We start from the raw sequence: 16,539 nt of genomic DNA, 5'->3' as shown, positions 1-16,539 counted from the left end.
GTTCTCACAAGGAAAAGCCTGTTGAGGTATACTGTAAACAGGTAGTTATTTAGATTACTAGATAGATGGATAGATAGATAATTGATTGATAAGATGGATAAGATAGATAAATTGATTGTTTCTGGGCTAACTGGGTTCAGGTGGGCTATTCTACTCCACATGTTGTTACCTGATGCTGAAGTCATTTTGGAGCGCAACAGGTCCGGAATAGTTAAGATGGTCCCTTCGCAAAGCTGACAGTTAGGGTTTGCTACCATTGGAGAGCTTAGCCAAGGCTTTAACCCCAGTACCATGGTACTCATCTACTGGACTCTTTGTAGCTTGCACATCCCACCAAATGGGGGTACAAGGTGAGTCCGTCCAAGAGGAGGTGGCACAAAAATGACAAACATCCACTGTGATGATTCATCAAGCCTCCGCTTGCATCGTACTTGCTGAAGGTGCACCTACCCATGCTAGCCACAGTGAGCAGGGAGCAGAACTTCTCAAACACATTACACTAAGGGGCCTGCTGCATTAGGTGGGAGCCAGCTAAGTAAAAATCAATAATTGTTGTTTATATTTTATTTTATTTTTATGAACAAATTCAAATTTATTTTAATACCATGTTATTTTCAACTTCTCATCTTGAAATCAGGTACATTTGCATCTATATTTTCTCCTAATTTTACAGCTTTCCTTCTTATCAGTTAACTCTTGAATATGGATAGTCAGTCACTTGGCAAATAATGTAAAAATGCTTATTTCCTTCAACCCTTTTCTTGTGGGAAGTTAACTAGATCATGTGACTTGATCTTTTCTCAGCCTTAGGGAAACCAGTCCCACAGATCTGACTTGAGCCAACCCACTTTTACAGATTTCACTGACCTTGTGGGTTCATTTTAGGGGTGGAAACACGCACCAAAAGACATCAGGGTCTACTGATCACAATACTGAGTGAATAATCCCCAAAGCCTCTCCAGCTGGGCCCCTGGAGGCAGATAAGCAGTGCAGATCTGTGTGGTGCAAAAGTTGAGTACATTAAACAAGTTATTAAGAAAATGATAAGCTTCCATGTATTTATGTTTTGTAGAACCAACTTTCTTCTAAGATAATTCAAATAATTAAAATTTTTAGAGTAGATAATCATATGGTTGAAATGGGAATGATTTTCTTTCTGCATTTTAGTTTATTACATATAACTTTGGGAGGGGAAACTAAGTAATTGTAGTTCTGTATTGATTACCATTATAGATAATATTTTTAGGTAATATGGCATAGTTACCGAAATTTACAATTTCTGGTTATAAAATAAACATCAACACATTTCAAAAGTTTGGAATCTCATAGAACATGTTACGATCAAAGTAGAATTTATCCAGAAATAAATAACAAAGGTAATTTTTTAAAATACTCAATTAGTTGAAATTAGGCAGCATACTTCTAAATAACACATAGCTCAAATAGAAATAATAATAATAATAATAGCTCAAATTAGAAAATATTTTCAACTGAATGATAATGAAAATATGATATACTAAACTCTATGGAATGTAGCTAAGGAAATACTTACAGAAAAATATACAGACCTAACTTCATGTATTTAACAAATTAAAAAGCAGAAACACAAAAATTTCAGCTTCTATCTCAAGAAGTTATAATTATTATAACAAAAAAGAAAACATACAATAGTGAAATAATGATTAAAACATATTAATAAAATAGAAAATAAAGCATGCTAGAGAGAGAATTTAAAAGAAGTCCAAGGTGTTTCTCTGAACATTTGCAATAAAATTAATAAGCTACACACTTAATTGTCAAGAAAAAAAATACCTTTTGAAGAAATAAAAAGTAGGTCTCTGTATATCCTGTAGACTAAACAATGAGATTATTTGAATATGTTTATACCATTATTTGAATTGTTAGCTGAAATGAACAGATTTATAAAAATACAACTATATAAATATTATACAGGGAAAAAACAAGAGAAAAAATAATGCCAGCTAACCTTCTCAGAACATAGATGCAAATATCTGAAAGAAATATTAGCAAATCAGATTTATATATAAATCGAAAGGAGTATATCTCAACAAATTTGAATTTATTCCGGAAATACAATCTTGATTTAACATAGAAAAGTTTAACCAATGTAACTCAATATGGTAATAAAATAAACATCTGAATAGATGCAAAAGTAAAGATAAAAATAAACACCCATTATAATAAAAAATCTCACCCAATTTGGAAGAGAAAATAGTACAAAAATTGATAGATATCAAAATATTTTGTTTTGAAATTTTTATTAGAATGAGAAAAAACATGACTGCCAATACCTCTGTTCAACATTTTAATACCACAACTAGCCAATGATAAGTCAATAAAAGGAAAAAATAATTACAAAGAAATAAATAAAACTTTCAATGTTCAAGTTTGTATGGCATATACCTAGTGATAATTTAGATAGAATTTAAATAGAAATTATTTGAGCCCTGCCTGGTGTAGCTCAGTGGATAGAGTGAGGGCTGTGAACCGAAGGTCGCCAGTTCCACTCCCAGTTGGGGCAACAGGCCTGGGTTGCTGGCCAGGTTCCCAGTGAGGGCCACATGAGAGGCAACCACACATTTATGTTTCTCTCCCTCTCTTTCTCCCTCCCTTCCCTTCTCTCTAAAAACAAATAAATAAAACCTTTTTAAAAAGAAATTATTTGAATTAATAAGTGAATTGATAAGGTTGCTGTATACTCAGTCAATACATAAAATTAATTGTATTTCTACATGTAAGCAATAAATAACAAAATTAATGTATAAAACTACTATTAAAAATAGTTTTAAAATATCTACCCACAAATTTCTCAATTCATACACAATGCCACTAAAAAGAAAATAAAACACTTTGAGAAAAGCTTAAAAAGTCCTAAGTAAATGGAGGGGAGTGCTATTTTTATGGCTTAGAAGACTGAAAATTATAAAAACACAAATCCTGCATGGGTAAAATGCAGTCATTAAATTAAAAATACTTATGGATTGTGATTCTCAATGTATATACATGAAAAGCTTGGTCTTAGGATTTAGATAAAAATGGAAGCAACCCTAAATCCCAAGATAACTTTGAAGAAGAAATAAATATTAATATTAATTATAAAGTTCTTTTAACTGATAATCGTAATGATACCTGGAAACATGTCAGTTTTCTTTACAGAAAAAAAAATTATTTGTTTCGACCACTTGTCACTTGTAATTCACAAATAATTTACTAAGATCAACTCAGTTATAGATTGTAGAATTCATTTACTAGAAATCCAAAAACTCTTTTAGAGATGTTTCATTTTTTCCTTTATCTTTTTTTGTTTCCTTATTTGTGTTGTTTTATACAGCACAAATAAGTGCTGTAAGGTGTGTTTTACTATAAGTTTTATAGTAAAACATACCTGGCTACAAACTATTTCTTTGTTTTTTAATTTGCTTTCCAGCAGAATATTGCCTATATGAACTTAGAAAAATGGACATTTTAAATTCTGTTTGCTATCAAATAATGTTTTTATATTTTAAGCAATTTTCTTTTAAATATTTTAAGATTCTTACCTTTAAGATATAGAAAGGACTATGCTTGGAAATTAATGACACCTCAAAAACTTCAATAGAATTTTCAATGACCAACTAACTTTTGTTCTGTGACTACTACCTAACTTCCGCAAATTTTCACTTCACAGCCAATTTTAGCCACCATTCATGTACTGGTACTTCTCTTGCCTGAGGGCTACAAACTTTAATAGAGTCCCTGATACAGAGCTTATGCTCTTACCATGAAGACCAAGGTGAAATGTAGGAAATAACACTGCTTTGTGCTGGTGGCAACTCTAAGAGCCAAGGTTCAGTGGGGCCTTGAATACCTGTTGCGGTGCCAGTTTCTAGTCTCTCTTCTGTGCTGTTTTCAGCAGAACAGGGTCCAAGGAGGAGCCAGCATAGCCCCTGATAAAAATTCATAAAGGCCTCCTTTGGAAATTCTCTTTCTTTCCCCTGTGGATGTGTACCTGGCAGCGGGGAGTCTGGCCTTACTGTTCTGTGAAGTTTGCAATCCTGCAGATGGGGGATGGGCATGCCTTCCCCTTCCTAGAGGTCTGTACACTGCAGTTGGAGTGGTCTTGCCTGGCTGGAAGGAGTCTCAAGTGCTCTACTCTAGCACACCCAGTTCCTAGCTTGCTGCTCTCACAGGAGGCTCAGACCCAGACCTTCCACTCTGTGCACAGCCCCCCTCTTGCCAGCAGCACTGGGTGGGGCCCCACAGTCTCTTCACCATGCAGCCTTGTACTCTTCCTGGCCAGCTGGGTTCAGTGGGCATGAACCGGGTTTTCAGTCTGGTGTCTTTGTTAGCAGGGCAGCTGCTCATGGGTGTGTGTTCCCTGCTCAACCACACCTCCGCTCTTATCTTTAAAAGTCTCTATATGGCACTCACACAGCAGCTCTGAGCCAACTGTCTGGTTCTCCATTCACTCAACTTCCCCAAAAGGCGAAGAGTCTTCCACAGTCAGGGCTAGCCACAGCCTGCCTGTGCCTCTGACAGTTCTAAGGAGATAGAATTCTTCTCTTAGACCCTCCCAGTTGGCATTGCAGCTGTGGATGTGCTGCTTGCTGTGTGTGCGCAGCCTGAGTCTCCGAGACTCCATATATCCTCCCAAGTCTCTCCTGATTAGGGTTGGGGGTCCTGTGTGGGAACAGGGCCCACCACTCCAGGAGGCGCAGGAGCTACTAAACTGCATTTTCTCACCTCTGTTCTCTCCCTTGCTGCCAGCACCTTGCACAGGGTATTTCCCCTTTGGCTTATAAAATGTCTTACCAAATGGTGCAAAGCTTCCTCTATACTCCTTGGCTTCAAAAATTCATAACAGCTGTGAGCCCATTGGTTGTTCAGGCCGCTTGTTAGAAGGTCAGCTGGAAATCTGTGCTGGGGGCACGAGCAAGAGACTCAGCTTCTACCTACTTGGCCACCATCTTCACTGTGTTTCTCCCCCCAGATTTTCAACAGTTACTTCTGCTTCATGGCCTTTGCTTACACTGTGGTGAATAGTGACTTACATATCTGACTTCCTCGTGGAAAGAAATCATTATATTCGTTTTGTTAAATGACTGCATCTATACATGCAAGAATTTAGGCATATTTTAAAATACGTTAAAATTTACAGAGCCAGGCATTGTGGATATTAGCTCTTAGGCACCTACTCAAATAAATGAGCTCTTATAACACACTGGTTTTGTCTTTCATGGCATGCTTTTGAAAGGGTACCATTTATATAATGAAGTTTGCAATCTGAATGTGGTTAGAGTATATCTTATTATCCTTAAATTTTAGATATGATCCAAAAACAGACACATGGACCATGGTGGCTCCTTTGAGTATGCCCAGAGATGCTGTTGGAGTTTGTCTCCTTGGTGACAGATTATATGCCGTTGGTGGCTATGATGGGCAGACATACCTCAACACCATGGAATCTTATGATCCACAAACTAATGAGTGGACACAGGTAAGATCGTTGCCATCATAATTTACTTCAAATATAAGAATATATTTCATTTGCTCTATTTAGAGGAGAGGGGTACATACAGTTAGTTATGCAGCTACTCAAATTACTCTGAGCCCAAAGTGATTGATTTAATCTATTGTATTCATTTTCTAAGAATTTCATTAAATTTGATGTTTTGTGTACTTTTATATATGCTATACTTTAATACAATTTATATTAAAAAGTGACATTCATGTTTCAGTGGGATTTCTACTTTATTATAAGTAATAACAAAGAACAGGAACTGAATTGTAATTGGCTAAAGCAAAAAATAAATGTAGAATATATTGATTCACAAAACCCTAACCTGTTCCTTTTAGAATACTTGATTTTAGAGATCAGTGGAATAAGAGGATGGAAGGCTGCAGAAGTCACCTCTCTGCCTCCCATTTTTGCTCCACTGTGTTAGATCTAGTGTTACCTGCTGCAGGGAAATTTTCCACGGGATGGAAACTCCAAGCAGCAATAGTCACAGCCATTAGCAGAAAATGAAAGAACTATTTGTTAAGTAAGAAACAAATAGCAAAAGGTTGTAATGGATTCTCATGTATAAAGTACTCACTCGCCCCTCTGGACAGTCGCTTTGGTGTGGAAGATGGAGTGAAATGATTGGCTGATATTAGCTGAGGTATTACCTCTTGAATATACCCTGTAGTTAGAGACTCAGGATCATGCAATAACATTCTGATTCTAGTCATATTGCTAGAGGATTTCTATTGGGATGTATGAGTGTTGGGGGGAAGTAAAGCAGAACAACTTAACTACAGTGAAAGGAATGGATATAATATTCTCAGACTTGGGCCTTCATATTCAATTTCTCCTTTCTTCTCCTTTTTTCCCATGTATCTCAATCTCTCTCTCTCTCTCTCTTTTTTTTTTTTTGCTTTCTTACTAGAAACTAAAAGCAAAACACAGTACAAAGAAACCCTTCCAATGGATGGGTGCAGTGAAATTCCATAGCCTTCTTTAGTTGAAGCAGAATAATAACCTCATCTCTTTATATTCCTCACAGAACTTGACTAAAATTTACCTGAAAAACTCGAACACATACTGAAATAAATTTCTTTTAAAAATACTTAATTTTTATAGATACATAACTCCCTTCATTGTCCCAGTTTAGATATGTGTCCAAACACAGTATTTAGAAAAGCTGCATCTAAGTACAAAACCAAATTCCTAATGGACAGGCTAAGGTGCTTGACCTTATGAATCTTACCCTTCCCTCTGAGAAAACTCTTTGATTCCAGTGAGGATAGATAAGATTTGCTAAGAAGAGAGAGAGAAGGCAGAGTGAAAGAAGGAAAAAATGGATGTATTCAAAGAACTAGGTCTTGCAATTTTCTGTTTTACTTTAACTGTGAAAGTAGTAGCATTCCTTTCCTAAAGAGCAGAACATATAAAAGAAGCTGGTAATTATTGCACTAAAATATTAGAGCATGTGTTTTAAATTCTTATTTTTCTAGGCCCTTAGTGTTTACAAAGGGAACAATGCATGAATTAATGATTGTTGATTTGCTAAGGAAATATATTAGTTCATGGTATTTTAAATGTGCTGCTTTCGCAAATGAACATTAAATGAAAGAAGTTTATGGACATATATATGCTGTATTATAATGTCTTTATTATATATTTATACTAATGAACCATTATGCTTATCATTCCTTTAAAGTTGAAATTAGAATAACATGTGCTGTAATAATAAGTAAAAGACTCCTAAAAACCACTTTCTCTCATCTGACTTTTATAACTCTCTTTTGGAAAACATAATATCTTACAAATGGCAAAGTGGTGTTTAAAATGTTTTATAATGATGCTAGTTTAGTATAATAAGCATTGATGTTAAAGCTCTTAAATTACTTTAAGGTTTTGCATCCATATGCTTTTATTGTTTATATTTTAAGACCCTTGAGGGGCCCTCAGGAGACCCACATGATATTCTTGGGATAATCTACAAGATTCCAGGCCAATAGAAAAAATCATTCTAATTGCTGAATAATTCCTGTCACTTTATCTTTATTAGCCCATAAATGGACAAAATTAATTGTGTATGCTATTTATCACTGACACTACCAAATGGATAAGCATTAGCATTAACAAGCAAACTATACTGAAAAAATCAAGATGTATATTTTGAAAGCTACTCAAGTTAGCTTTTGGGAATAATAGAAATTGATTGAGAGCAATTGTCAGATTCATGTCTTAGTTTTACAGAGAACACATGCATGCATATATGTGTTTTAAGTAAATTTGGCTTTGTCATTTAACATCAAGATTATTTCTTGCATTTTATTCAAAAATATATATATGTGTTTCAAGACAAAAGAAAAAGAGCTTTATTCAATGTCTCCCAGCCTGGATAAAATAACCCTTTCATGCTCTGCAATCATAGTGCTCTCCTGCTGTATCCACCTGCAGCAAAGAAACAAAGATAGTATAGCATTTACTGTCATGTCCCCAAAGGCTGACATGGGGTAACAGATGAGTGAATGTTTCAGATATAAATTGAGAGTACTGTTGCAAATCAGTTTGCTCTTTTGTGCATGGATTTAGTGTATTTGCACACAATAAATATGCCAGATACTGGGAATGAGTTCCGAAAGAAGCCTGGTAAGATACTTACATTCCCAGTTGCTTTTTTCTAATTGGTGTCTTGACCAAATTTTCAGGTTATCATCTAGGGAAGAAAGGCATATGCTTGGAGAAAGATCAAGGCAGATTATATATAAATATATATAAATAGACACATTGTGTAATCTGTATACAGTACATATATAATCTATAGTACAGATTATATTAAAATGTTTTAATATATATAACATAGGTATATATTTTATACAAACTATAAAAATATGACTATCCAATCAATACTCAGTACTATTGATAGATAGATGACAGATAGATAGATAGATAGATAGATAGATGATAGATGGATAGCTAGAGTTGGACCACGGGAGAAAAAAGGAAAGCTCTCTTGAATATTTGTAATGTATGTAGAATATATCAAATGCTTAAAATAGCATAATAAATTATGTGGTAAGGGAAATACTTAGCAGTTTAATAGAACCTAACTGTGTTGGCTACAGAAACCTTCCTTCAGAAAATGATTTGTAGGATGAGAGCTGACAGATGAATTATAGCTAACCCGATGAAAATTTGGGGAGTGGGTTAAGGAACAGAATTTGCAAGGAGCCACAGGAAGGGAATTCATGGCATGTTTCACTGGGCAAGAAATGAAGTGGTGAGCACTGAATTTGGAGAGAGAAACAGGGTCTGCGTGACCTACGGACAAAAACCATGTTACAGAATTCTGACTTTATAACGACACTAAAGGTGAGTTAATAAAGAATTTTAAGCAGGAGAAGTAAATAATCAGAACTGTGTTTTAAATAATTGCATTTTACAGGATATAAAAAATGATTAGAAGAAGATAAGATTACAGTCAAGGAAATATGTTAAGATTATTTTACTAATCCATTCCTGGGTGGAAAAATTTTCCCTCTTTCTAAGTTCTTTGGCTTGTCTAATAATTAAATTAATGTAGAAAAGATTAACAAGAGGAAAACAAACTTAAATCTATATTTACAAGAATCCCACAAAATTATGAAATTCTAAAAAATTACCAAAGCAAAAAGCTTTTATACCATTTAGACACACAGACAATACATTTGTGAAAAGTTGACAAGACAAAAGGATTTGGGCTTGGGGTAGAAAATTGGTGAAGAAGTAATAGTTTTGTTTATGTGGCATTGTGGCCTTAAATTCCCTATTTCTACTGATAAGGGTGTCTTCAACCCTCTTGGAACAAGCTACATAACCTTTCACATGGGAGATTTAGCTCCTGATGTCAGGTCAACCCAGGAGGGTAAGAGTTTCCTTCCTGCCCTGCTTGTCTCTCAAATACCTTTAATTTAAATTAAATAACAGCAAAAGTGGAATATCTTGGGGTGTCATATTTTATCCTATTCATACTCAGCGTAAAATTGTAACCTGAATTAGGCTGAAGGCAGTAAGAAGGGGAGTAATTAATTTTTTTGAGAAATACTAATAGACCCGATGAGTATTCAGATGTAAATTTGAGGGAGGTACAACTAATAGTCACCAATGTGCTCTAGGTTTCTCTTTTAAGCATAGTGGTGTCATTCAGTAAGATGGAAGCACATGAGAGTAGCATATTTTTTGGGAAAAAGAGCAGAGATTAATTTTAACACATGCAAGTATATGTGTATAGGGATAGAGATGTAGATATAAAGTGAAGCATTTCAGTCTATACTTTGCCAGAAAATGAGAGACAGTATTTCTCGGTATTAAAAGAACACCAGAGGATTTGGGTAAAACTGCAAAAATACGACTATGTATACTCATCCCATTCCTCTATAGTGGTAAGACTTGAGCACATATTTTGTAAAAGTTCTTTAGATGACTATGATGTCAAACAACACTCGAAAATCATTAGAAACTAAGAGAGAGAAAATGGAAAGTGTGCACACTTTTTAGACACGTCAGTTTGTTTACATGACATTATGGGATTTACATATTGTCTCTTAACACTCCATTCGCACACCTCTCATGCAAAGATAATAATTTATGATGAGATTATTAAGGTGACCTGTAAAAATTATTCTTAACACACAATATACTATCAGCGTATTCACATGCCCCTCGTCGCCTCTCATTTTGAGCAATTAACTGTCATAAAGACAAAAAATGTTACATTAAAAGAGCTTTTAAAAATAATGCATTAAATAAGAATAATTTAAAATATCATATGGGAAGTGTTTTTTTTTTTTAATCTACAAAGGGGTGGCATGAATCAATAAGTACATTTAAAGAACTAGCAGATAATGGTGATACTTTTTACTTTTCAAGAGTAAGAACATGCTCTCCCTCAGTCAATAAGGTAATGTATGTGATCTGAAGTTATTAGACTCCTCACTATTTTATTTCTTATGTATTATTTAGTTTCTTTGCAGGTTGAAATGATATCCAGCAATTTCTAGTCTACCCTGAAATTTTCATGTACATAAATTATTCTTAGAAAACTGTAATAAAAATCATTGATATGAAAAAGCTTAAATTATTATGATTTTGGCTTACCTCCATGGAATAAATTTCCATTCCAACTTTGTAATGGTTATTGTTTTTAATATATTTCTGCCAATTTCATATTCATGATTATTTTTTAAAATCTCAGTTCTCATCTCAATGACTGTCATAAGGTAGAATTCTTAAAATAAGCTCTGTATCAATTGTAATTATGGCCTATTCATGACAAAATATTGAAGTTATTTCATTGTATGCCTATCTTCAGAATGAATGAGTAAGACATTCAATTTAGTATATCAAGGGAAATTACTTCAAAATGATTTCTGTAAGTATAATAGCTATTTCATCTCAATGTAGTCTAGCCTATCATGATAAAATATCTTCACAAGCATGTCCATGCAAATTCTAGAATAAATATTTTCTAAAAACTTCTATAGAAGCTCTATTACACAAAAAATCAATAAATATTTTATAACTTTTATTAAAATTTCATAAATAATTACAGGTTTAAAATTTTTTAATATGCAAATTATTCTTCTTTTGTAAAGACATTTTCATTGTTTCCATTTTTGTAGTACCACTGTCAGCTGAATTGAAAAATAAAAATATTTACGCTTTTCATTTGTGGAGGTGTTTTAAATATATTAAAATTTGTATATTTTTCCACACAAGTAACTTTTTTCTTTAATTGTGTTTAATCTTTGCAATAGATGGCTTCCTTGAATATTGGGAGAGCTGGTGCCTGTGTAGTAGTCATCAAGCAACCTTGACTTGTTTCTATTTGGAGAGATTCTATTTGCTGGAGTGGTTATTTTTATATTAGAAGGCAAGGATGAGAACTTCCTGAGATGGAAACTCTTCAAGAAGAAGGATTTCTGCAGATTTACCAACTGATGTCAAGAGGTAGAAGATCAAACAGAATTAAAGAAAACCAGAACATATGAAACTGCTATGAGAACAGTACCTGGCCACGTATTAGTTTAGGAATGGTTATTGGTAATTTGTTTTGTATTGTAGCATACAATAACTAGTTACCGAAGGCTTGTTTTTCTTCAGCAATTAAAAGAAGAGACTGATATTTGTGACATGGATAATTTAATAATTTACAATTGTTTTATAATATGTGGCAATATTTAAAAGGTTGCCAAGTGTAGAAGACATATTTCAATCTGACAGAATCTGATTGGCTTACCATTTTCCTAATCAGATCTGGTCATAACAGGAGGTAAAATGATGCTTTATTAAAACAAACACTTTGCTTCCTCGTTTTCCTAAGCTACAAGGACAATTAAAGAAACTGACCCATGCTTTTCTCATGCATTCAGAAGACAAACTGTCCTGCTAATGATCAAAGCTGCAAATATCATCAGAGGTACTGGTTGCATTTTTTTTGCAATCATGTTAGCAATCTGGAGCTGGCAAACACAAAGGATTGTTTTCATTAGGCTTATCACAGTGCTTCACTTTTTGAACACACTGAGCCAAAACACCAATACAATTATAGGCTTGGCCTTATATTGAGTTCAGTGTAAGCATGGGAGCTAGTTATTCTGACTGTTATATATATCCACTGCATGTTGATGTCCTTTAGAATTTCCTTTATTAAAGAAACTTAGAATTTTGAAAGAGAAATCTATGATCCATTCATTTGGGATGTTAATGATCATTGTTAAAATGAAGGCTGACTTCAGATTCTCAGTCCACATTTTCAAACTTGTTACATTGATATGCACAGTATTTTATGTCAAATGTTTGTAATTGTTTAAAGCCTAAAGTGGAAACATTACACAATGTCCTTAATAAATCCATGTAAATTTTAAATAAAATTAATAAATAATAAAAATTTGCTTTTATCTGTGTATCTTTTTTAATCAAGAAAGATGGAAGATTTTTATTGTTTGATTTTTCAAAATTTAAGAAGTGTATATCTCCATCCAAATATGTTTATTTTCTCTAATATTTAAGTACGATACTTAAACACATTCAATCTGCATTATTTTCTTCTGTAAGCATTCATTTGAAGTAGTTAAAATTGGTGCTTAGAAAACACACACACCATAATGAGACTGGATCTAGAAAAGGCAAGGAGTCCATCTTCCTGAGTCAGCATAAACCATGGAATTGAGTTCTATTTGGGGGTGTTAGAAAATGTTGAACTCCAGTAACCAAAGAAAATATTAATAGCTTGTGTCAAGAAACTGTTAGTAAATCTGAAGTTTCCCAAAATGAACATGTGGTCATATTTTTTAGTCACCTTTTTCCCTAGAAAAACAATGCCACTATAAGTATAAGATCATAAAAAGTGTCAATAATTTTAAAAATATAGTTAAAATGCATGCTATGAAAATTATCACCTTAACCATTTCTAAGTATATAGTTCAGTAACATTTATTATATTGAATTTCTTCTGCCTACATATTTTTCCAATACATAGAATATACAAATAACATTAGGTAACTGAGATATATGAAATTTCAAAGAACAGAGGAAAAGATAAATCGGTATATGTTTATTTTTTAAACACTGAAGTTTTTCAGTGGTCATATTTAAAACTTGGTTAATAAATTTACCAACATTTACATATATAAGTAATTTTTTTCTTAAAGAAAATTTTCTCTGAACAAATTTGATGCACTCAACCATTTTTATATGTAGATCACACTAACCCAGTATTGCTTGTTTTGCATGCAGTGAGTCTGTGCCCCCTATTTACCATATGAGGACACTGAAGCAGTTTGGACAATGAACTCCAAGCCTATGTGAGATAGGAAGAACAGATACCATTGTGCCATTTACTGAAAAAACTATCCACTATGGTCACATGTTAAATGACTTACCACCTACCTTGCTATGACTTCTTGAAACTCGACTCTGGATTCTTGAAACTTGACTCTGTCAACTGCTAATTCAGCTGCACTAAAGATCCCCCTTTGAGGAGAAATTTCTGCTAAATACAGATTTACTATTTGGCTTTTTGATTAATAAGGCATATCTAAATACAGGAAGCATAGAAAATACATCAATTAAGACTAGTTTTTCCAAGATACTATTCGGTTTATAATTACATTGATAGCTATACAATATAACTTATTTTTATAAGGAACACTATGAAATCTTAGAATATTCCACAAATATTTTGGATTTTATTGCTAACTGTTAATGATAATAGTAACAGTAATTTTACAGTTTGAAATTATTTATAAAGTATTACAATCATTGCCAAATTTCCAAATGTGATAGTACTGATTTTTCTTTTAACCTTGCATCTTAAAGACCAATAAAACACAATCTTACAGTTAAAATTTTAAAAGTGTTGATAATTGTTAGTTTCACTTGGATACTAAACAATAGACTGAATAGGAGTAGAAACATTAGTGCAATCTCCTGATAAATGCTGGTGAAGATGTAACAAACTTCCAAATTTGTAGAAAACTTTTATGACTTTATTTAAGTCAAACTGATAACAGTGCTGGGAAGCAAAATCTTAAATGCTGCAGAGAGTCATAGTTTGGAATTAAGAGTAGAATATAAGGAAGATTAGAGGAAGATGGGAGAAAATAAGGTATGGGATTATTAAGATTATATGCTCTCTGAGCATTCCAGGGCTCTGGAATTATTTCTGGCTCAATGATGTTTTAACCTAGATGAACAAGAACAATGCATGGGGCTTGCTTAAAAACCATTGACTAAAGAAGTTATAGACTCCTGGCTGGTGTAGCTCAGTGGACTGAGTGCAGGCCTGCAAACCGGAGGATTGCAGTTCGACTCCCAGTCAGGGCACATGCTTAGGTCGCAGGCCACTTCCCAGCAGGGGATACATGAGAGGCAACCATATATTGATACTTCTCTCCCTCTCTCCTTCCCTTCCCCTCTAAAGATAAATAGATAAATAATCTTTTTTAAAAAGTTATAGCCGCATAGCATGACTACCCACCTTGACCTGCCCAGTTAGTAATTTATAATCAGATCAACCTGTGATGTTATTTTGGTCTCGAACTTGTATTTTCGCCCCACCCCCCGATTCATCCACACTGGTTACCCAAAAGAACTCTAAAGAGGTCAAATTATTAAATGTCATGTATGGTTTGAAGAAACTAGCAAATCTATATACAAAATAAAGATTTGTAACCAATCAGCTAAAACCTGTGATAAAGTAACTCTAAAAATTAACATTTAAATATGTAAAAATATAATACTGAAATATATTTAGTCTTATATTTCTAAGTTGAAGTGTTATTAAACTTTTTAAGATTTCAAAGCTTTGGCAATTCTTCCAGATATATCAGTATCACTCATGAAAACATATGTGGTGTTTTTAGTAGTTTTAAAGAGATGGAAATTCCAGTACAAACAATAAGAGAAATTAGAATTAAAATTAATCTCTTAGGTGTGAGGAGGAGTAGAACTTGCCACCCCCAAATATACTTCTTTGGATAAGAATATCTATGTAAAAAATGCCCAAACCTGTAAAGGATTCTTATGAGTTTATTTGAGCCAAGCCAACCATAGTCGCCAGGAAGCAAAATCTCAATGGATTGAGAAAGTGCTCTGGAGAATGGCAGTTTTGCAGTTTATTGTATGCATTACAATCAGAGAGGGAGTCAGAAGGAGGTTACCTGAAATTCACTGGTGGTAGGTTAGGGAGGCGATAGCAGGACCATCTCTGAGGTTGGGTAGAGTAAAACGGAGAGACAAGTGCTTCTTTTACATTGGTGGGTATGGAACAGTGAACAATGAAAACTTACAACATATAGAGAAGGTATTTGGGAAACAAGGTAACAGTGAGGATTTTCATGGTCTCTACTCTGGTGGGAGATTTTTCCTGAGGGATTCTAGAAAAAAGGGATTACCCTGACATTCCAAAAGTATGTTATCCTAGATGCAAGGAGTCAACAGACAGGCTCAGTTAAGGTAAAAACTGACATAAGGAAGAAACTGACCTAATGACATTGATAGGGGAACTCAGGAGTTAAAGATTTTAGCTTCAGCCATAACTGATAGGCTTAAGCAATTGGTGCACGTGGAAAGCTTTTATTCCAGGAACAAGAATGAAGGACCGTGTGACTGCAGGAGGTCATGAGCAATTCAACCTTGTGTCCCAGGGTGTCTGCAACAAATGGACATGTATTCTGAGCCACTGGGTTCCAGCGAGGGAAGTCCAGAAAGCAGAAAAATAATTATTGATCAACAGATAAAGAAGTACTAGTAAAGCTGCCACCAGGCTGCAACTGGCCTCCAATTAAACTTTCCCCAAAACCCTTAACTAACCTTCCTTCTCCTTATAAAAAGGCTGGACTAAGATGAGATGTGAAGACAGTTTTTTTAGAGTACATAGCCTGCCCTCTTCTTAGACTGCCAGCCACAGGATAAAGCACCCGTAAAGATTCAGTCTTCCTCTCCACTTACCGGTTCCGGTAGTGACAGGCAGCACGAATGCAATGAAGGGGTCAGGACAAATCACTGGAGAAGGCAGGAACGGGGAGAAAATCACTAGGTGGAACGGACGATTACAAGGGGGGCCCTCAGAGAAGGGAAGGTGCCCAAGGAACCACTCAGGACATGACCAGGCCATCGGGTCAGGAGCTTGGGCAAAGCAGGCAGGACTGGAGACTTTGCTCCCCTACGTGACACAGGAAACGGAAGACAACAAAGTCAGACATGGCTAATGTTGGCCCTTGGCTGGTTGGAAAACTGCACACTCCTACTGACTTCCAGCATGTGTGGGATTCTGGAGGAAAACTTTCTTTTTCAATGTAATCTTTATGGTAATTTTCCCATTACCATTTAGTCACCTTATACTCCCCTCCCCCCAGCAATCACCAACCTGCTGTCCATGTCCCTCAGTCCTTTTCCTTTTCACTCAAACACCCCTCACCCTAACATTCACTAGCACTAGCTGTGCTTTCCATCTATGAGTCTGTCTGTGCTTTCCATCTGTTCTGCTTCTTAGTTCAATTTGT

General features: G+C 34.7%; 1 protein-coding gene across 1 annotated transcript in view; it reads left to right on the top strand.

The window, feature by feature from the left end:
• Nucleotides 1–12,383, top strand: part of KLHL1 (kelch like family member 1) — a 342,020-nt gene extending 329,637 nt beyond the window's left edge. The window contains exons 10-11 of the mRNA XM_037038628.1: nucleotides 5,326–5,497; nucleotides 11,290–12,383. Coding sequence (XP_036894523.1) covers nucleotides 5,326–5,497; nucleotides 11,290–11,349 — 232 coding nt within the window. The 3' untranslated portion in view covers nucleotides 11,350–12,383. The remainder of the gene's footprint in view (nucleotides 1–5,325; nucleotides 5,498–11,289) is intronic.
• Nucleotides 12,384–16,539: the final 4,156 nt, after the last annotated feature.

Source organism: Sturnira hondurensis, unplaced genomic scaffold, assembly GCF_014824575.4.
Source record: "Sturnira hondurensis isolate 20B ecotype Veracruz unplaced genomic scaffold, ASM1482457v3 Scaffold0024758, whole genome shotgun sequence".
Classification (NCBI taxonomy): domain Eukaryota; kingdom Metazoa; phylum Chordata; class Mammalia; order Chiroptera; family Phyllostomidae; genus Sturnira; species Sturnira hondurensis.
This window is presented reverse-complemented; position numbering and strand designations above follow the sequence as displayed.